Below are 22,026 nucleotides of genomic sequence, written 5' to 3' on the forward strand. Positions count from 1 at the left end.
TTTTTACACAAATAATATTGCAATGTTCCCTCTGATTCTTAACGTTAATGCATGTTTATTGTTGAAGGTTTTGATTAAAAGAAAGATAAAAAATGATTTATAATACCATCATCTAGAGATAACTGCTGCTAAGATTTGGTAAATTTCCTTTCATATTTAGCTAGAGTGATTATAGTTCATTCACTTTTGTCCTATTTTGACTACTACTATTGTATCATGATCATTTCCCAAGGTTATTAAATATTAATTAAATGTATTCCATCACATTGATGTACTATAATTTAATCATCATCTCAAGTCTTGGTTTTTCAATTTGTAAATAAAGTTGTGATAAATATCTTCTTAAATGTTTATAAACTTGGATAATACCCTAGAAATGAATCTGTTGGATCTACTTGTATGAATACTTTGAAACGCTTGGCTCAATTTGCCAAGTTACTCTTCTAATGTTTGTTTACCTTTTGACCAGCAATTTACACAAGAACTCCTAAACTTACCAATACTGGAAGTATTTGGAAAATTTTATTTAAGAAATATATTTATGGTCAGAAAAAACTCACACTCCGTCATTATTAGAGACTGTTGTTACAGTACAAATTGAAAAAAAAAAGGCAGCGCTAGCTTCTATTATTAAGAAGTCAAGGTCTTTACCATTCTTGACTCCCATATATTATTGCCAATCCTGGGCAGGCAGATGAGTCATGATGTATAAATCCCAGTAAGACAACAATAAAATTCAAACTGTAACTTGGCAATTGTATGTGAACATGATTTGCTTTTATGTCAATAGTTCTAAGTCTCTTATTGTACAATACATGCGTTGTCCTTTCCAAGCGTCTGCTCCTAGAAGGCAGTGTTGAGTAATTTGCTGTGACAATTAGCCCAACTTATTAACATTAACACACTCGATTTCCTCATATCTGAACCACAGTGTAGTGAAAGCACTTGGCGCAGAGGGTGCTTTCTGAACCCACTCTGCTTTTCTTTCCTTTTCCTGATATGCACTTCTACGTGACACGCACTTGTGTCTGATACGTTCAACACCTCTTCTAATCCAACTTAAAGGGAACGAACACATAGGCTCTCTGCAAGTCAAGAGAGCCGGACACCGGCTCTTTCTCTGCCCCTTCTTCCTGCAGATCTACCCCCTATACTCCATCCATCCCTGCCATCCGTCCCAGGTTGAGAGCATACCAATATGGTGAGCTCAGAGGAATTTATGTTGGGGTGGTCCCTTTTCTGTCTCTTCTTTTTTCTCCTTCAGGAGAGTTATGGATTTGGGTACTTTTCCCTTGGCTTTTCCACTTCTTCAAAGAGTTACGTCCCCTTTAGTTAACTTCTCACAAGTGCACTTATCTCCTTTTTGTCTCATCTCCTCCCACTTTCTTTCAACGCTTGCCCGTTTACTTCAAGAAAGTTCTCCTTCTTTACATGTTCTTTTCCTATTCCTTTACTCCGCGTCTTGGTTAATGAGCCATACACCTTTGTTAAGGGAACAAACAAAATCTTCCATCCACTCTCATGAAGGATGCTTTGAAAGGGGGACTTGAACTGGTGGGTCGTTTACCTGCACAGCGTAGGCCTGACGAGACAAGTGCAGAGACAAGGTGGGAGAGTGAGCACAGACTTGCTGTCAATCTCCGCAAACTGGGTGGAGAAGAGCAAAAGCCAAACACGGGGTTGTGAGGAACAAGAACAAGAATGAAGTGTGCAAATGGAAGATGGTCTGGATTAATTTCAGAGGCTGAGCAGAGTATTTTTTTTTCCTACTCTCCACTTTGCCTTGTGTAGCTAGCTGAGAGTTATTAACGGCCAGTGCTTTAGTCCATTCAGGCTGCTACGACAAAAAGTACCATAGACAGGATGGCTTAAAAAACAAACATTTATTTCTCACAGTCTGGAATCTGGGAAATACAGGATCAAGACACTGGCAGATGATTCTGTGTGTGGTGATGGGCCACTTCCTTGTTCATATATGGTTGTCTTCTCACTATGCCCTCACTTAATGGCAGGGTCAAGAGAGCGCTCAGCAGTCTTGTTTATAAGAACACTAATCCCATTCATGAGGGCCTCACCCTTGTGACCTAATCATCTCCCGGTGGCTCACCTTCTAATAGCATCACTCTGGAGGATGGCATTTCCATATATGAATATGGTAAGGACACAAACATTCAGTCTCTAACAGCCGGGAATGAGCGGACAGTAGGTAGTGTGACGAGGCCTGAAACAGGGTCATGGAACAGTTAACTATACAGGGGCTACACAATGAAGGCCAGAAAAAAGGGAAAGAAGTGTTAGTCGCTCAGTTGTGTCCATCTCTTTGCGACCCCATGGACTGTAGTCTGCCAGGGTCCTCTGTCCATGGAACTCTCCAAGCAAGAATACTGGAATGGGGAGCCATTTCCTTCTCCAGGGGAATCTTCCCAACCCAGGGATTGAACCCAAGTCTCCCGCATTGCAGCCAGATTCTTTACCAGCTAGGCCATCGGGAAGCCCGAAAATGGGGAAAAGGTGGGAAGAAAAGAGAGGATGCTACCAGAGAGGATGGAGGAGGAAGAAAAACAGGGCACTAATCTCTACAAAATGTCCATAAATTCTCCTGTCTTAAAGACAAACTTTTAGCTTTTATTAACATTTAATGCTTTTTCCCTCTCATATTCCAAAATTCTTTATTTGTAAAATGTGAGGACTACTGTCCCCGAATACATGTTTTTTTTTTTTTTTTTTATTGGAGCATAGTTAATAAAACCAGAATTACTCAATTAAGTGTTTGCTTGTATCTACTGCGTAATATATTAGTATTTTTCTGCTCTTTATATCAGCAATGTATAACATAAATGTTCTTATCTGTAGAAGTCAATTGGATTAGATGACTTCTAAGATCCTACTTGGCTCCCCACTAAGTCTGTAATTGGATGTTTTCATTTGCATTCTATAAGGACTTAGAGCCTATCCTGGGAATCTACAATTTTCTTTTCCAACAGGAATTGCAATATGAGTTCAAAATAACCAACTTATTGGAAACTAAACTAGTTGTATGTTGAATTTCTGAAAATTATTTGAAAATATTTTGAATGTACAAAGGTAGTTGAACTAGGTGAACTTCACAGTCCTTTACATCTTAAAATTCTATATTGGCCTGTATTGAAGATTTGTTTATTTTTAAGAAGACCAAGTGTCTTTAAAGTCATGACTCTTGAAATAATCAGTTATATATTAGCATACCTTTAAAAAACTTGTTTATAATCTTCATATATTTTAAAACATTCAAACCTCTACACACTAAAAACACCAATTTAATCAACATATACATCCAAAACTTTAAATTTCACATTGCAAAATAAGGGAAATTTAAATTATATTTCGGATAATATGAATATTACACAGGATTCAGTTAACTGTAGGGCCACCACCACATAGAGTAGAAAATCAGTTAGGTATGGAATGGTTCTGGGCTTCCCTGGGGGCTGAGAGGTAAAGAATCTGCCTGTAGTGCAGGAGTTGAGGGTTTGACCTCTGGGTCAGGAAGATCCCCTGGAGAAGGAAATGGCAACCCATTCCAGTATTCCCGCCTGGGAAATTCCAGGGACAGAGGAGCCTGGTGGGCTACAGTCCATGTGGTTGCAAAAGAGTCGGACATGACTGAGCAACTAAACAACAATGGAATTGTTCTAAGGCAACCACAGAAGAAAAAGAGGATAAAGTTATACAATATCTCAGATCTTATCGGTCATAAGCCATGTTATTCCTTCTCTCCTCTAGGAACATCTAAAATCATTTGTTCTGTTGTTTTGAATCACTGAAGCATTTTAAAGGAATCTTTCTAAAAGTAATCGAGTAATGCTCTTCCAGGGAAGTTTTCATTCTAATGTCAGAACCACTACCAACTTTCTACATCAGTTTGTATTCAAAACTTTATTTTAGTTTCACAATGCAGAAATATTTTTTTGTCCAAAAATTCCTTATTTTTGCAAATGCACTAATCATTCTAATAATCACTTTTTAAGATCCTATTAAACATACATTTACTGAATTCAACAGATGTGTAAAACATACTTACAGAATGGAATATAGAATAATACGAAAGCAGAATACAATGGAATATAGAATAATCCAAAACCAGAATTGTTACCTTACAGGATGGAATGCTTTTCCTTAACAAACTACCAGGGCCTGGGCATGGCAGGAGACCGTGTTTTGTGAGGGAGACGTCAAGGTGGCACTAGCAGTGAAAATGGTAAGGAGGTGAATTTATTTAGAATCAATGCTTCTTTACTGGAGTTGTCTCAGATACAGGTGAATGTCTCAACTCTCTTTTTGAACAGCCATATTAACTACAGTGTTGTCATACAGACATACAGAATTGGATGCTAAAAGCTTAAAATATTTTCTTTTCTTCATTTTCCTTCCTCCCACCATTTCCCTCAGCATCATGGGTGTTTAAAGCAATGCAAAGTGGGCCAAAAATGCCATTCTTAATGTGGGAAGAACATACTATCTAAATGTGCTCAGAAAACAAACAAGGAGAGACTTCCATGTTTAACTGTAGAAATAACCAGTTAAAAGGCAGAAGAAAATGTATCTGCCCTGACACATTTCCTTTTCAGCACTGTATTCTATGCTGGCCAGAGATACAAGTTTGGGAAGAGGATTTCATGTCATTTCTTCCAACTCTGGAAACAATTCTACTGGGAGGCTCAATAGTTCAGGTAAGACAACTCATTTCATGACTGATGAATCACTGATTGTACACCTTTACGTAAGTAATTTTTCTCTAGCTGTTCAGAACCAGTAATGTGTGCAAAACATCAAGATTCCAGAGAGGAACTGGAAGAAAATAATCATGCAGATTTCATTTGTTCATTTGAAAACTGAACAAATTTAACCTATATCTTTACCTGTATCTTTCCAAGAAGTTGTTTTTATTACAACCCATGTTAACTTTCTCTTTAGAACAGGGTCCAAAACTGCAAATCTGAGACAATGAGGCTAAGACACACTTCCAGTAGTGATTCTTCAATTGAAGAAAAATTCAAGGAAGCATGCTTATTCATATGATACAGTAACACAACTATTCCTGACAGAACCTTCCACTAATACAGATTTAATTATATATATTACATTGTGACATTACTCTTTCCTATAACATGCTTTTGCAAAAAGAAAAAGGTTCAGTACTTTAATAAGGTCTTTTTCTTTCAATGTTATCAGCCCATCCATTGCTGCAACATAAAGATGTGGTATGAAGAATTTCCCATCTCAAAGAATGCCTTGTATAGCCATCAGCAAAGTAGGCACACTCTGGGAGGCCAGCCAGGATGTGGGAATGGCCTCCTATAAAACCGAGTTTGTATATGAACATTAAAACGTAATTTTACCTGTATTTGCAGTCGTTTTATATTTACTAAACGCTCTCTAGCCTTCAAGAACACAATCCTAAAATTCAAGGAATTCTTCCCTTGTCCCATTTTTGCAAAGAAAGGAAAAATAGATTCTAAAACAAATTTCCGAATTTTCTGGCAATAGTTTAAGTACATTTTTGGAGGTGTTTTAATACTTTTCTTTGGTTAGAAAAAGTTCACGCAAACCAAATTAAAAAATTCTACAGCGTGCCCTGGGAGCTCAATTTTAACACATCCCAGGGCTGTTCTAGCGCCGTCGGATTTTTACACCATGGAAATAGAAAATATTAACCAGTGAAATAACAGGCAGGTTTTCAGGAGAGTTGACAAGGTTGGAATGAAGCTACCCAGCAAGCCAGACAGTTGTCAAAGCCGCACTTCGGAATCGTGGGTTCCCATTCCTTCCCACCTTCCTATGCCAGAGGGGTGGTGGGGAGGGGGCAAGATGGGCGAAGCAGAGATTCACAAGGACTGCCAGTTTCTCTTCCAGCCCCGCGCACCTGCCAGCCCTCCCCCCTCGCCCCCGGCTTCGCGGCCGCAGCCAACTTCCCGCAGGACCCGGGGGCCGGCCGACCCGGGGGTGGGGGTGGGGGCGGCACCTGGCTCCCGGCCTCGGGCCGGCGGGGGCGGGGCGAGCCAGGCGCCCAGATCGGTGGGCCAAGCGTGCTATTTTTTTTAAAGTCAGCCTCCCGGGGGATGTTGGATTTGGCGGGGTGTGCTCTTTGAAATACTATATTGGGAACCTCACACATTAAACAATTTTTTTTTTTAATTGCAAACCTTCCCAGTTCACCCGGCAGCTGGCAAGCCTCCCCTCTCTCCTGCCCGCCACCCCCGCCTTCTTCCTTCCCGCCCCTTCTCCCCGCCGGGCTCGCGGGAGCCGCCCCCTCCCAGGCGCCCGTTTGGTTCCTCCCAGCTGCCGCGTGAATGGGCCGCCCTCCGGGTTCCGTGGGGCGGGGGCGGCGGGAAGAGGCCGAGCCCCGGCCCCGGCGGCCGCCGCCCCCGCCCCCGCTCCGCGGCGGCCCACGCCGGGATCTGCGTCACTCGGCCGCGCGGGGGCGGGAGCCGGAGCGGCGCATGTAGCAAGAGCGGAATCTCCCAGCGTGACAGCGCGCGGGGGGTGGAGGCGGCGGAGGCGGGCGGGGGAAGGGGGGTGCCGCGCGCGAGGGGAGGGGCGGGGCGGGGAGGGGAGTAGGGGGGAGGGCGCAGCGGGGGAGGCGCCGCCGCCTCAGCCGCCCGCGCGCCCGAGTCGGGAGGAGCCGCCGCCGCCGCCACCGCGGCCGAGCGAGTGCCGTCGGGGCTGGCGGGCGGGAAGGAGCCGCGGGCCCGAGCTGGAGGGGGGGAGTAGGGAGAGCGCGCCCACCACCTTCCCTTCCCCCCACCTCGATGGGAGCGGGGGCGTCCCGGCCGCCGCAGCCGACCGAGGAGACCGAGCCGGGGGCCGTCACTTCGGAGTTGGGGCTGAGGTGTCCTCTGGGGAGAGCGCGCCAAGACCGCTGCAGCAGCTGGCCGAGTACGTACCGACTCGCTGTCCGCCAAGTGCCAAATGCCTCAGTGCTCGGGCGAACTTGGGGCGGCGGATTCTCCGGGCTGCGCCGGCACTTGGTGGGGCGGGCGTCCAGGGCCGCGGGCTCGGCGCGGCCGCTGCCGGAAGGAGAGGGCGGACTCGGGCTCTTGTGGACGATTCCCGGAGAGAATCGGTGCGCAGGGGCAGCGAGAAGAGGGCGAGCCGGGACGCGGGGCCGACCTGTGCGTTCCGCTCCCAGAAAGCCCGGGGTGCGGCGTCCACTTTTCTGACCCGGCTGTGGCCGTCGCGCGCGGCGCTGAGCGCTCGTGGGTTGTGCGCGGTGGGAGCGCGCGCCGGCCCCGGAGTTTTGCAGCCTCTTTCCGCAGAGGCAGAGTCTTTTTGTTGGTTTGTTTACTTTAGAGTCTTAATTTTCGTCCTGAGTATCCTCTCTTTCGGAATGTAGTCGTTTTCTTTTTAAAGGCGGAAGGAGAGTTTTGCTTTAAAGTGGCTTACAGAAACTTGGCACCGAGGTGAGATGGAAGCGAGAGACTCATTTGTGCTCGCTAAGGCCGAGTATGGAATTTGCCAACACATGTGGGACATACAAGCCTTGGATGCAGAAGTCTGTGACCTTATTTATGGAGAAACGTTGCGAGGGCAGTCAAATGCTTTGGGACTGCAACTTCGCGGTTCACAAGGCTCATGTGAAAGGACACTTCCGAGTGAGCCTAAGTTTTGTAAGATCTTGGGCGAAAGGATAATTGAATTGGAATATGCATTTAGAGGTTCTGCAGACCAAGTTTTGCAGCAGGTGATCAGGAGAAATCCTTGACTTGCATATACTTAATTCCTCACTCAGAGAGATTCGGGAGGCAGGGAAAATTTGGGGGTAGCTGTCAATTTAAAATTTCCCCCAGAAAGAGTTGGTTTGGAGTAACCTGTCACTACCAATTGGTTTGCCAGTGACATGTCTGCAAACTTAAGGAGTGCAAAGATCAGAGCTGAGAGGGAAATACTCAGATCTTATTTAAAAATATTTTGGCAGTTTTAATAGATAATATTAGATTGCATAGGAACAGTGAAACAGAATTTTAAAAAGATTAGTCACGTAGGAAATGCTAGGCTGTTTTGTTGGAGAAGTGTGCACACAATGAAATACCTTCTTAGATTTTCACTTTTTTGAAAAATTTCCCTGTAAACCATACCAGATTATGACATGTCGGAATTTATGTGTGGGTTTTAAGAAGGAGTAGTGGGAGAAAAGATGCATAGGATTTACTTTCTCTATTTTGGATGGGAGCTGATGTTTTCCAGAAGACCTTAAAAAGCTGCTTCTAGTCCAGCCTAAGGGCCAGTAAAAGTGTCTCTTTAGATTCAGGGGTATCCTTTTTCCTCCATTTTCCAGTACTTGAAACATTTAATACTGTATTTTCGTTAAGTTTTAAGAACTATATTCTCCTTGTAGGTATTATTGTGCATGTTAGGATTCTCTTTGGAGAAGGAAATGGCAATCCACTCCAGTATTCTTGCCTCGAGAATCCCACGGACAGAGAAGCCTGGTGGCTACAGTCCCCGGGGTCACAAAGAGTTGGACACGACTGAGTGACTGAGCAGCAGGATTCTCTTGAGAGTTTATATATATCTGCAAGGTCAGCCTACTTTATTTCTGTTTGGGTATTAGTTATTGGTAAATCAGGTCATGAAAGAATATACCAAAGAACCATTGGAAGGTTTCTCGTTTTAATTTTATTATTTTTAGCAGCTTGCACCAAAGTTAATATGTCAGCCTGGTATTAGGAAAATTTTGTTTTCCTTGGCTCTGGTGATTTCCTATTATGTGTGAGTAAATCTGATAATAATAAAAACATTGAGGCATTGTAGATTTTGATTTCATTCTTACTGCTAATTATGGATGTAGCGAACATGACAGAAATCCTTAGGAATACTGTAGCCGATACAAGGAAATTTAGTGAGCTTATATAGCTAATAAGTAATTTGCTATATCCAGTGGATATATCTTTCCTTGTTTGAGAATTAACAAAATTAAATAATCTCGGTTAAATTAATGAAAAATTTTCCTTTTTTGTTGACTAGTAAAATCCATTGCCCTGTAGAAAATTAATATATTTCCATTCTCCTTGTTATTTGGAGAATCAGTTAAAGCATTAGGTATTTTCTTTTAATCACATTTTAAGAGCATATTGGCTTATTATTAAAGATTTTGGGGATTTGTACCATGGCTGTTTTGAAAGAAAAAATTATAATGTATGACAAAGTGGCAGAGACCTTTGAAGAATTTATTGCATGAACGTTAAATATTTAAAGTAAAAAATGGTTGCATGGCAACAGAAGTATGTCAGGTTTTTGTGTCTGTTAACCTAGACTCTGGGCTTCGTCTGGTCCATTATAAGTCTAATTGTTTTTGTTGGTGCTGTGCATGTACATTCTTAGGAATAAAAGCTTTGTAAAATTTACCCTTAAATGTGAAGCATATTCTGGATACCACAGAAGTATGATACATTTTATGTTACTTCCATGGAAATGACCATTTTATAATACTTTTTAAACAGGTTAAGATCTTCCTTAGTATAATCGTCTTTGTATGCATATTTCATAAAGTTTATTAAAAATAATAAGGAATAAATAATGCCCACTTAAGCTTAATATAAGGTTCCTAGCCCCTGTGCTTTGGATTTAGTTTTAACTGTTTCGTTCATTCCTTTTAGTAGAATGAAGAATAGTACAGTTCTTATATTAAATGCAAATTTGCCTTTTGATCTGACATTTTCAATAACTAGTGCAATAGTAGAATATACTCTCTTAAATATGAAACAAGTGGGAAGTTGATGTTGGGGAAAAAATAGTAATCCTTGTCAGAATTCTCACAGCTAAAATATACCATTAAGCTTTCAAATAGTTTGTTATTTATCAATATATTGTATTTAGAGAGTTGCATCTTAATTTGTAGTACATGTTGATTTAATAATTTTTAAAGAGGAATTTATGAAATAAATAAAATTTTATATGTACTGTGTGCACACCACATGCTCAGAAGGCACTTAATGTTTGGTGACTAACTTGATTGTTCGTTGATTGAAGAATTTCCAGTCATTATATGAAATACTAGTGTTTACCTGTTATTATCACAGTTAATGCATACTTATTATTTAATTGCAAAAAATCTGATTTTCCTAATACTGATAAATTTAAGCTTACACCTTGAATAATTAAAATTTTAAGAGATTTATGTGAAATTTTTTCCAGCTTCATTCAGAATTCAGAAGAAAATCAGTAGGCGAGAACATTTTAAGTTTGCTAAATTATTGTTAATGTATTAGAAGATATATGTTTAATTCATAGATATTACAGTAATAAGATCCAAAAATACCTCTCTTTTTTTTTTGCTTTAAAAAAAATATTTATTTTTAACTGGAGGATAATTGCTTTACAGTATTATGTTGGTTTCTCAAAAATATCTTGCCTTAAGATATATTCCTGAATGTTTAACAATAAATATGCCTGGTTAAATCATTTGATACTTGAAACACATACATAGGACCGCCCTGCAGTCTTAAATAACCCATGATGTAACTAAGCCACACTTAGTTATTTTAGGTTGAGTTCTGGGACTAGGAAAAAAAAATTCAAATAATTCACTCCTAGGCTCAAGGGTCATCCAGATTCTGGCTTGTCTTTTCAATCTCAACCTGTAAAGTACCCATTGCACCCTCTCCCCAGGCTCCTATACCTTCAGGCTGTGTGTGCTTAGTCACTTGGTCATGTTTGACTCTTTGCGACCCTGCGGACTATAGCCCGCCAGGTTCCTCTGTCCATGGAATTCTTCAGGCAAGAATACTGAAGTGGGTAGGCATTCGCTTCTCCAGGGGATCTTCCAGGAATCAAACCTGTGTCTCCTGCATTGCAGGCAGATTCTTTACCATCTGAGCAACCAGATAAACCATGCCTTCAGGCTACATTCTCCCAAACCTGGCCTTACCTCAGATGTTTTAAATGTAGCCACCCACTTCAGATTTCCTATTTCCTTTCTTGCCATTTCCTGTCTCTACCTTTCATTCCCTTAGTGTGTACCCGATCTCATCTAGGTGTTAGAGGAAAACAATCTGGTGGAACCAATTCACCTTAATCTGTAAATGACTCATGAGCTAACTCTTCCCAAGTATTTTCACATTTTTTTTTTAGAAGTCTGGAAGAGATTGGTGTTAATTTAGATAATTTCACAGTAAAACTTTCAGACTGTGTTGGGAGGCAGGAATTGATAGTCCTCTGCATAAGTCAGATTTTACTAGAATTTTGCCCTTGGTTTCTCCCCACTCCTGGAAGAGTCTCTTCTTTGGAATGCCGTAGACTTCACAGTGTGTATATACATTTGTGTATATACATTTGTATATTTCCTGCATCATGAAGAGGAGTATTCCAGAGTAGTGTTTTTTAATCCATTTGAATCTAATGATCGTTAATAAGATTGATATTTGTTATCTGGAGATGACATTTTAATTCATAGAAATCAAGAGGGAAAAGACCTAGGATCTCTCATGATTGAAATTGACTTCTTAAAATGCTGCTGTTGGGGCTAGGCTAATAATGATGTATTCTGGTAAAGGGAGCTCATCTGGCCATCTTATGGGAATCCACCATATAATTAAAGAAAGGGGAAGTACTGAGGATGAGGGAATGAGAAAGATGGTAGGTAAAGAAGCAGGATGGGCCTTACTAGATTGGACACCAGTTAACACAGAGGGGATCCCTTTTGGAATACAAAGTGAAAGTCCCTCAGTCGTGTCCGACTCTTTTCGACCCCATGGACTGTAGAGTCCATGGAATTGTCCAGGCCAGAATACTGGAACGGGCAGCCTTTCCCTTCTCCAGAATATATTCCCAACCCAGGGTCGAGTCCAGGTCTCCCGCATTATAGGCGGATTCTTTACCAGCTGAGCTACAAGGGAGGCCCAGGAATACTGGAGTGGGTAGTCTATCCCTCCTCCAGAGGATCTTCCAGACCCAGGAATCAAACCGGAGTCTCCTGCATTGCAGGCATTCTTTACCAGATGAGCTACCAGGGAAGCCCTGATTTATAAAAGGAGACTGCTAATCAGAGTCGGACTCAAATGTTGGGTTTCATTTAACAGAGGCTTTTAGCAGAGATGTTATTCCTCTTTCAATACTTAGATGAGAGGGATAAAAGCTGAATGAGACTCTAGTCCCTACATCTTGCATGCTAAGTTACTTCATTTGTGTCAGACTTTGCAACTCTATGGACTGTAGCCCTCCAGGGTCCTCTGTCCAAGGCAAGAATACTGGAGTGGCTTGTCATGCCCTCCTGCAGGGGTTCTTCCTGACCCAAGGACCAAACCCACCTCTTCTGCATTGATTGGCAGGCGGGTTCTTTACTGCTAAACCATGAGCTTCTGCCATCGAGGAGCTTAAAGCCTGAGGTAATCTGTTCTACAGAGCCATGTAAGTTTGCTTCTCTGTTCCATGGCTCTTTATGTTTAATATTTAGCATAGCATTTAGCATAGTGTTTAAGTGTGTGCCTGCTTCTCTGTCTTCTGGTTCTTAACTGTCTGTGAAGAACCACTGGAGCAAAGTCCAGTGTTTGGCACAAGCATCAGAGGAAGGTTAAGGGCTACAGAGGAAGATGGATAGGTCTAGGATACCTGTATGAGTTGTTTGGATTTTTTCCTCCATCCAGTGGGGAAATTTGCATAAATGAGTAAAGGGCCACATCTGTACTTCAGGACAATGAAGTCGACATTTCAGTATGGCATATTTTGAAGGTGAGGAGGCTGTTTTCAAAGTTGGGGCAAGAAGCAAGGGGAAAATTAGAATTAGGTGCTTTTGAGGCAAAGAAAAAGGTTGGTGATGTGGCCTAAGGACATGTAGATTTGAAGAAGGAATAGGAAAACAAAAGCATGAGTGGATAAAGAAGATACACACGCTGGAATATTATTCAGCCATAAAAAAAATTCTCCATTTGCAACAACATGGATAGAATTGGATGGTATTCAGGCAGAGAATGACAAATACTATATAATATCACTTACGTGTGGAATTTTAAAAATAAAACTAGTGAATATAACAAAAAAGAAATAGAGTCACAGATACATAACAAACTAGTGATTACCACCTGGAAAAGGGAAAAACGGACGGGCAAGATAGGAGTAAGGGATTACAGGTACAAACTACTGTGTATAAAATAAATAAGCTACAAGGATATATTGTACAGCACAGGAAATAAACCAGTATTTTATAATGACTGTAAAAGAAATGCTGTGCTGTGCTTAGTCGTGTCCAGCTCTTTGCCACCCCATGGACTGTAGCCCACCAAGCTCCTCTGTCCATGGGATTCTCCAGGCAAGAATACTGGAGTGGGTTGCCATGCCCTCCTCCAGGGATCTTCCCAACCCTGGAAGGGATCAAACCCATGTCTCCTGCATTGCCGGCAGATTCTTTACTGTCTGAGCCACCAGGGAAGCCCATGAATACTGGAGTGGGTAGCCTATCCTTTCTCCAGGGGGTCTTGCTGACCCAGGAATTGAACTGGGGTCTCCTGCGTTGCAGGCAGATTCTTTATCAGCTGAGCCGTTAGGGAAGCCCAGAAAAGAAATATGACCTTTAAAAATTGTGAATCATTTAAAAAAAAATTGTGAATCATTATATTGTACACCTGAATCTTTTGTATGATATTATACATTAACTGTATCACAATAAAATTAAAAAAAATAAATCCTTTTATTAATCCAGAAAACTGAAAGAGTAGTGGTGCAACTAAAAGTAATGAGAGCTGGAAGAACAGATTTGGGAATCTGGAAGAGGGGAGGAAAATTACAGCACATACTTCTTTTTGGCTTACCAGATTTGAGAAGTTTGACAGCATCCAATGTGAAATGCTGAATTATCAGAAAAACAATTTGGGTTCTCACAAGATCACTTTCTAAATTAAAAAAAAAAATAGCAAGTACTCATTAAGTTTGCTTTTAGTGTTTTATCAATGGAGAATACTTTGATAACTTGAATTTGATCACACTATTAAGTGAGATTTTATTAAATCACAAAGTTCTTTTTTTTTTCTTTGCAAAGTAGATGTATATGTGTGAGTCAGTGTTTGGTGTGCATTTGGATTTGAGAGCAGTTGGCAGTGACTTCATGAACCACTGGTCCAAGCTACACATAGCGGTTTGGAGGTCAGTCTGCTATAGGTAATATTGAAGCCTAGGAGTGGACGGAGATCATCAGGGGAGAATATGGAAAGATAGTAGAAATGGGATCTAATAAAAAAATTTGGAGAATTCCTGCAGTTAGAGTAAGGGAAGGCAGCATAACATAGTAAAAAAAGTCAGGTGAAGAGCATTTCAAGGAGTGATGTCAAACTGCAGAGAGGTTAAAGAGAAAAGCTGGTGATCACTCAGTAGTTACTTGGGAGCTTTGATGGAGGAGTTGGGACAGAAGGCAGGCTGAAGCTTCCTGGACTAGATTGAGGCAGGTTTGAAGGAATGGTTCTTCTTTTTCCTTGTGACCATTAAACACCTCTGTCTTAACCCTAAATCCCCACATCCCAGCTTGGAGAAAGAGAAATTGTATTTCCCATAATTTATACTGAGTTCTGTGTTTTGGTTCAAGGACAAAGCAGGAGTTGACCAGTAAAGTCTTTGGAGCCAAACCAGCTCCTTACTTCACTTAGCATAGTTTAAATCTTGGCAGATGACTGATCCTACCCCAGAAGGAGCCAAAGTGAGTTTGTCGTTAAAAGGTTCTGGAACAAATTATTACCATTTGAAATAGATCATTGAATAGCAAATAACAACAAATGGCCTTAAATGAATCCACTGTTTTATTCCTCTTCCTTTGGGACTAACTGGACTGAAGAACATTTAAGCTGGTGCAAGTGGAGGTTTGCTGTATATAGGCAGCAGGCCTTTGGTTTAGGTTTTGAATGCAGTAAAAATGGGTAACTGATTTCTCTTAATTGTGGAATTCATAAAAAGGTCAGACTCAGCATGGTTGTTCCAGCATCTCTTGCAAAGGCCAGGTAACTGGAGTTCGCAGCTGAGCAGACTTGCTGTGCTGTTAGCTGCCTATGTTATGTTGCATTGTATTAGAATCCTTTTGTATTCACTTCCGATTGGAGAAATGCAGCTTTCTTTTGACTTATTAGACCTTCATGTTGAAGCAAGAGTAGACACAGAGTTTGTAAAAACAGAAAATCTTGTCTTATAAAAATTTTAAATCAAATTAATGTATGAAGTGGTGGATGTTTAAATGATCACAACAGGCTTTATGAGAAACTGAAATGTGCTCTTAAAGGAATAAAGCTTAGGGAGAAAACTCCTTTCCCAGCGGTAAGTGTGGGCCTTTAGCAAGTCTCCTGGGACTCTAAATAGTTCACTTATTTATCTTTCATCTGGTGTCTTGACTTTGGAAATGTACACTTGGTCTTGTCAGTCCTTGTGGAGATGTTAATAATGGTAACTACTTTCTTACTGGAACATAAGAGCTTTCTCTTAGGAAACTAGGGGGTTTCCTTTTTTTTTTTTTTCTGGGTAAAAATGACAAAGGATAAAAATTGAAAATTAATATTTTCTAAAACCATTGCCTATCTCAGAAGAATAAAGCCTAAGTTTGAGTTTTGAGTTCTCTTCTTCTTAAATTTCTCTTTTATATTTGTCCATGATATATTCTTTGTTATTGCTTATAAAAAGATTCAAAAACTCTGTTCTAGATTTTCTCAGGTAATTTTTAGTTTACTCCATAATTTGGGGGAGTATAGGTGGTGAGGTCATTGATGACACCATGAATCTTGCAAGGTTACAGCCCTTTTATAAAAAAGCTTTTGCGTGTGTATGTGCATACATACATATTTATGTGTATGTATGGCTTAAAGCTCAACATTCGGAAAACTAAGATCATGGCATCTGGTCCCATCACTTCATGGGAAATAGATGGGGAAACAGTGCAAACAGTGTCAGACTTTATTTTTTGGGGCTCCAAAATCACTGCAGATGGTGACTGCAGCCATGACATTAAAAGACGGTTACTCCTTGGAAGGAAAGTTATGACCAAACTAGATAACATATTAAAAAGCAGAGACATTATTTTGCCAACAAAGGTCCATCTAGTCAAGGCTATGGTTTTTCCAGTGGTCATGTATGGATGTGAGAGTTGGACTGTGAAGAAAGCTGAGCGCCAAAGAATTGATGCTTTTGAACTGTGGTGTTGGAGAAGACTCTTGAGAGACCCTTGGACTGCAAGGAGATCCAACCAGTCCATCCTAAAGGAGATCAGTCTTGGGTGTTCATTGGAAGGACTGATGCTAAAGCTGATACTCCAATACTTTGGCCACCTCCTGTGAAGAGTTGACTCATTGGAAAAGACTGTGATGCTGGGAGGGATTGGGGGCAGGAGGAGAAGGGGACGACAGAGGATAAGATGGCTGGATGGCATCACCGACTCGGTGAACGTGGGTTTGGGTGAACTCCGGGAGCTGGTGATGGACAGGGAGGCCTGGCGTGCTGCGGTTCATGGGGTCGCAAAGAGTCGGACACGACTGAGAGACTGAACTGAACTGATAGATATTTTTGTGCGTGTATACTCTGGAGTTGAAAGCCTGTGGAATTACTGCATTAAGCGTATGAAGGGAAAATGGGTTTCCTTCCCTCCATCTCATACACTTTCTAGAAACCCTTCTATTTGGTATAATATTGTTCAATATAGACTTGAACTTGGGTCTGTAACTCCCCAGAGCTTGTTTTTGTGGGTTAGCGTTCAGCTGGATGATAAATTCTCTCCCTCAGAAGTCTCCCTTTATGTGGGAGGACAAAACAAATCCTCTTATGAGTGATTCACAAGGTGCAGAGATGTTTTTATCCAGAGAACTAACATGACATGAACACAAAGGTGACCAAAAGCTGTACGAGTTTGTGGTGCCCAGAGGGTGCCCTAACCAGGGATCTTCCAATGTAGTTTGCCAGGTTTGCCAAATCACAAGAGTCTTCTGAGATGCAACCCGAGCAAATTATATTTTTCAGAAGCTCCCCCAAGTGATTTCCTGGCTGTCAGCAGAAGTTTAGTGGGCCCAAATTGAATTTTTTTTTTTAATATATACCTTGGGAAGTCATCAGGTCATGACTTACAAAGAGCCATAAAATTTGAGGAGGTCAGTAGTTGATGAGAGCAGATTGTGGATGACACAGGGGTTCCAGGAGTTGGGGTTTCCCAGGAGTCAGTCCTTAAGGTGGTAGGGAAATGCATTCTCCTTGGACGGGATGACTGAGACTAGAATTTTGTATAGCAGTCTGGCCAATGATGTAAAGCAGAAGTCCCAGATTTGTTGATCTGGCCTTGAGGGCTGTTCCCAGTGTTCCTCAGCTTGCCGAGTCTCCCAGTTGACAGTTGCTCCTGACTTTCTTGAGAGTGTACTTGCATTTTCTTCCAGTGTATGCATTCTTTTGGCTTTCTATAATTTTTGCTATAGAGGGCTGTAGGAGCCTTTTAATCCTACAGGTGCATTGATTACAAGTTTGTTTCTCTTAAACGGAAGTGCTTGGCCAGCTCCTCTATGTATGTGGGAGGTCTCCAGGCAACTGTGAATGACTTTTCAATAAAACTGCCAAGAGGTCAAGAAGTGCTTTGCTGGGTCTTGTTCTGTCTCTTTAAAGGGAGACTTCTCTGCCTTCCTTGGGCTCTAGAAGTATAACTTCCTTGGCTCTGTCTTGGGCTCTTCCACACACACTGGCTTCGTCCTCTCTCTTGAACCCTGAGACAGACTTAGGTTCCATGCTGTTACTTTGCAAACAGGACCACTCTGCTTCAGCTTTATGCTTTGCGCCACATTCTCTAGTGCTGTGTGTTTGAAAGAGAATTCCAACATCCCTAGTTTTATGTATCTCTGATGCCTAGGTAATCCCATAGTCACCTATTAGTCTCTTTCTGGAACCACAGAAAGTGTTTCTAAAAAATGGTAACCGTTTCCTCTCTTTCATCACTTACACCGAAGTGATCACCAAGTCTTGCCATTTATTTGTCTGAATTTTTCCTTCCTCTTTTTTCTCCGTTTCTAAATATACCACCTTGTATCCTATTAATTCTAGTTCATACTGAAATCTCTCATCTGCCTGCGAGACTAATCTTGCTACTTTTTCTTTATAAAATAGGAACTAACTATACCTATCTCACAGGGCTGTTGTGAGGATGAGACATCATGTTAAGTGCCTATTTATCATACGGTCTGACGCAAGTATTCAGTGCATGCAATACTTCTGGCTTGTGATACTGAGCCCTGGTGGCTCAGACAGTAAAAACGTCTGTCTACAAAGCGGGACACCCGGGTTTGATCCCTGGGTCGGGAAGATCCGCTGGAGAAGGAAATGGCAATCCACTCTAGTACTCTTGCCTGGAAAATCCCATAGACGGAGGAGCCTGGTAGGCTGCAGTCCATGGGGTCACAAAAAGTCAGACACGACTGAGCGACTTCACTTACACCTATCTCACAGGGCTGTTGTGAGGATGACACGTAATGTTAAGTGCCTATTTATCATATGGTCTGACACAAGTATTCAGTGCATGCATAGTAGCAGAGTATACTTCTTATCTCCGTCAGAAGTTTATCATCCTTCACTTCTCCTCTGTGTGCACACCATGGAAGCAGCAAAGTGAATACTCAAAAATGCAGCATACAGAGCCCTGTGAGCCATGTTTGGCTTAAGTCCCTAGACCTATTTAGCTACCTATGAGATCTCAGGCAGATTACTGATCTTTGAGCCTTTATATTTTTTTCCTTTAAAATGGAAACTATTACTGACTGTTGATCATTATGATTGTTAGGAGAGTAAGATAACTTAGAGAGAGGCTTCCGAGATGGTATCAGTGGTAAAGAATCCACCTGCCAATGCAGGAGACACAAGAGACTCAGGTTCGATCCCTGGGTCAGAAAGATCCCCTGGAGTAGGAAATGGCAAACCACTCCAGTATTCTTGCCTGGAAAATCCCATGGACAGAGGAGCCTGGCAGCTACAGTCCGTGAGTCGCCAAGAGTCAGACACAGCCGAGTGCGCGCGCATGCGTGCGCGCACATACACACACACACACACACACACACAGCATAGAGAGAATGCGTGCGTGCACACACACACACACACACACACACACACACAGAGCATAGAGAGAATGCTTCCGTAACAGTCTGTTGCTGTGCAAATGCTCCTTGTTTTTTGCTCTTCCCATACTGCAATCTTAAACCCTGTAGTGTCCGACAAAGAGGCTTAAGAAGGGTTTTAGCAAGTGTGATGAGCGTTTCCTCTCTTCTTTTTGCAGGTTAAGCCCATCCACAGTGATGGCTGCAGCCTTACCCAGGACCCTGGGGGAGTTGCAGCTGTATAGAATATTACAAAAAGCCAACCTGCTTTCTTATTTTGATGCCTTCATCCAACAAGGTGGTGATGATGTCCAGCAGCTCTGTGAAGCTGGAGAAGAGGAGTTCCTGGAGATCATGGCACTCGTGGGCATGGCTAGCAAGCCCCTTCATGTTAGAAGGCTGCAGAAGGCTTTGAGAGACTGGGTTACAAACCCTGGCCTTTTCAATCAGCCACTGACGTCTCTGCCTGTCAGTAGCATACCCATCTATAAGTTACCAGAGGGCTCACCAACATGGCTGGGAATATCCTGCAGCAGTTATGAAAGGAACAGCAGTTCCCGAGAACCTCATCTAAAAATCCCCAAGTGTGCTGCCACCACGTGCGTGCAGAGCTTGGGACCGGGGAAGTCAGACGTGGTGGGGAGCTTAGCGCTGCAGAGTATCAGTGACTCCCGACTCTGGCAGGGCCACCACGCCACTGAGAGTGAGCACAGCCTCTCCCCAGCTGACCTTGGCTCCCCGGCTTCCCCAAAAGAAAGTAGCGAGGTGCTGGATGCCGCCGCTGCACTCTCTGTAGCCGAGTGTGTGGAGCGCATGGCCCCCACGCTGCCAAAAAGTGACTTGAACGAAGTGAAAGAGCTGCTGAAAACCAACAAGAAGTTGGCCAAGATGATCGGTCACATCTTTGAGATGAGTGATGACGACCCACACAAAGAAGAGGAAATTCGAAAATACAGTGCAATATATGGCAGATTCGACTCGAAGAGGAAGGATGGGAAGCACCTCACACTTCATGAGGTAAAAAGCCCACATTTAGCTTTGTGTGTATGTGGTGTGCATGTCTCTTAAAGAGATTAATTTGGTAATAGTTTATAGCAGAGATGATACACTCCCCGGATTAAAGACGTTTAGGTTCAGCAAAACGTAACTCTTTAGTGAAAATAGACCATATTTATTGTGTTAAGGTATTTCTGTGTTGATTTCAAACATGTTTAACTTTAAAATTGTAGTGTAGAGTGACTCTTAGAATAATATTGGTTTAAGTAGTAAAAGCATAAAGTCTGCGTTTACAAGGCAGTTTGTCTTTTAATTAAGAATTAAAAATGAAATTTTAAATCTAACTTAAAAATCATTTTTGTAGACTTTTTAGAAAAAAAAGTTGTAAAGAATAACCAGAACTTAAAGTGATTTTCAGCTAGCATAGAAAACAAAATTAGATGGATGTTAGAATTATTGTAGCTTTGAATATTGTTTTGGTGTGACATTTGATATTAAAAATCCTCATTTTATTTTTGTAGCATTCTATCTAGAAATATTTTGCTTAAGTAGAAGAATACATGTATGTATATTTCTTTTACATTTGCTTCCTTTTTCTTGTCCGCCTGGCCAACACATCATCTTTAAGGCTCAAGCATGAGCTTAAGTCTTTTATAGTGTGTTTTCCCCTGAGTAGAATGACCTTTCCTTTTCATTTTTATCCCTATACATACTTCTATCACAGTAACTTCAACACTTTATTGTACTTTTTAATATATTGGTCTGTCCCTCACAGTATACTTTGGGATTCTTCAAGGCAGAACTTATATCTCATTCATTTTTATATCTTCAGAATCTAATGTACTCAATAAATGCTTGAAAATTAAGTGCATTTCAAAATTACCTTTTTTAAACAAAAGCTGTTTCATAGCTAAAATTCATAGCCATTTATCCATTAGAAGAAAGAGATAAATTATCCTTGGAAAAAAATGTTCAGTTGAATGCAGTATTTCATGTTAGTAATATAAGATCATTCCCCACAGTCTTGTACTTGAACACAAAAAATAGTATATACTCACTGAAAAAGCATTCAGTTACTACAGAAAGATGTGAAGTAATGGAATCTGTAAACATCCAGCTACTTTACATATACAAATGTGGGGTCATATTTTACACACTCTTCTCCAAACTCTTTTTTTTTAAACTTAATAATATACTCAGAGTACAGTATACTATTAGATATATTTTCAGGTGGTTACATATAGAGCTGCCGTATTCGTTTATAGGTTACATTATATTTCACAGTGTGAATGTGCTGTTATCTTAACCATTCACTTTTTGATGTCACTTAAGTTGTTTTCATTTTTAAAAAATTTTATATGTGGTGAGACATGAACATTCTGCACATATACCTTTACAGATTTGTACATGTTTTCCTATAGAATAGATTCCAACATGTAAAATTATGGGCCCAAAGAATATGTAGATTTAATATTTTAGTAGATGGTCCTTCAGATCAGATCAGATCAGTCGCTCAGTCGTGTCCGACTCTTTGCGACCCCATGAATCACAGCACGGCAGGCCTCCCTGTCCATCACCAACTCCCGGAGTTCACTCAGACTCACGTCCATCGAGTCAGTGATGCCATCCAGCCATCTCATCCTCTGTCGGCCCCTTCTCCTCTTGCTCCCAATCCCTCCCAGCATCACAGTCTTTTCCAATGAGTCAGCTCTTCGCATGAGGTGGCCAAAGTACTGGAGTTTCAGCTTTAGCATCATTCCTTCCAAAGAAATCCCAGGGCTAATCTTCAGAATGGACTGGTTGGATCTCCTTGCAGTCTAAGGGACTCTCAAGAGTCTTCTCCAACACCACAGTTCAAAAGCATCAATTCTTTGGCACTCAGCTTTCTTCACAGTCCAACTCTCACATCCATACATGACCAGAGAAAAAACCATAGCCTTGACTAGATAGTCCTTAATTGCCTTCTAAAAAA

The 22,026-nt window shown here is 41.5% G+C and overlaps 1 protein-coding gene and 1 long non-coding RNA gene across 5 annotated transcripts in view; one reads left to right on the forward strand and one right to left on the reverse strand.

Moving 5' to 3' along the window:
* The window catches only part of LOC138984697 (uncharacterized), a 95,483-nt gene extending 87,966 nt beyond the window's left edge, over nucleotides 1-7,517 (reverse strand). The window contains exon 1 of the long non-coding RNA XR_011461966.1: nucleotides 6,924-7,517. This is a non-coding gene — a long non-coding RNA (uncharacterized lncRNA). The remainder of the gene's footprint in view (nucleotides 1-6,923) is intronic.
* The window catches only part of NAB1 (NGFI-A binding protein 1), a 49,660-nt gene continuing 34,247 nt past the window's right edge, over nucleotides 6,614-22,026 (forward strand). Inside the window, exons 1-2 of one of the 4 annotated variants that reach the window (XM_070359685.1) lie at nucleotides 6,614-6,915; nucleotides 19,238-20,075. In XM_070359685.1, the coding sequence (XP_070215786.1) occupies nucleotides 19,257-20,075 (819 nt within the window). In that variant the 5' untranslated portion in view covers nucleotides 6,614-6,915; nucleotides 19,238-19,256. The remainder of the gene's footprint in view (nucleotides 6,916-19,237; nucleotides 20,076-22,026) is intronic. The other 3 variants (XM_070359684.1, XM_070359679.1, XM_005908569.2) reach the window with 3 other exon arrangements.

This window comes from Bos mutus, chromosome 2, assembly GCF_027580195.1.
Source record: "Bos mutus isolate GX-2022 chromosome 2, NWIPB_WYAK_1.1, whole genome shotgun sequence".
Taxonomy (NCBI): Eukaryota; Metazoa; Chordata; class Mammalia; order Artiodactyla; family Bovidae; genus Bos; species Bos mutus.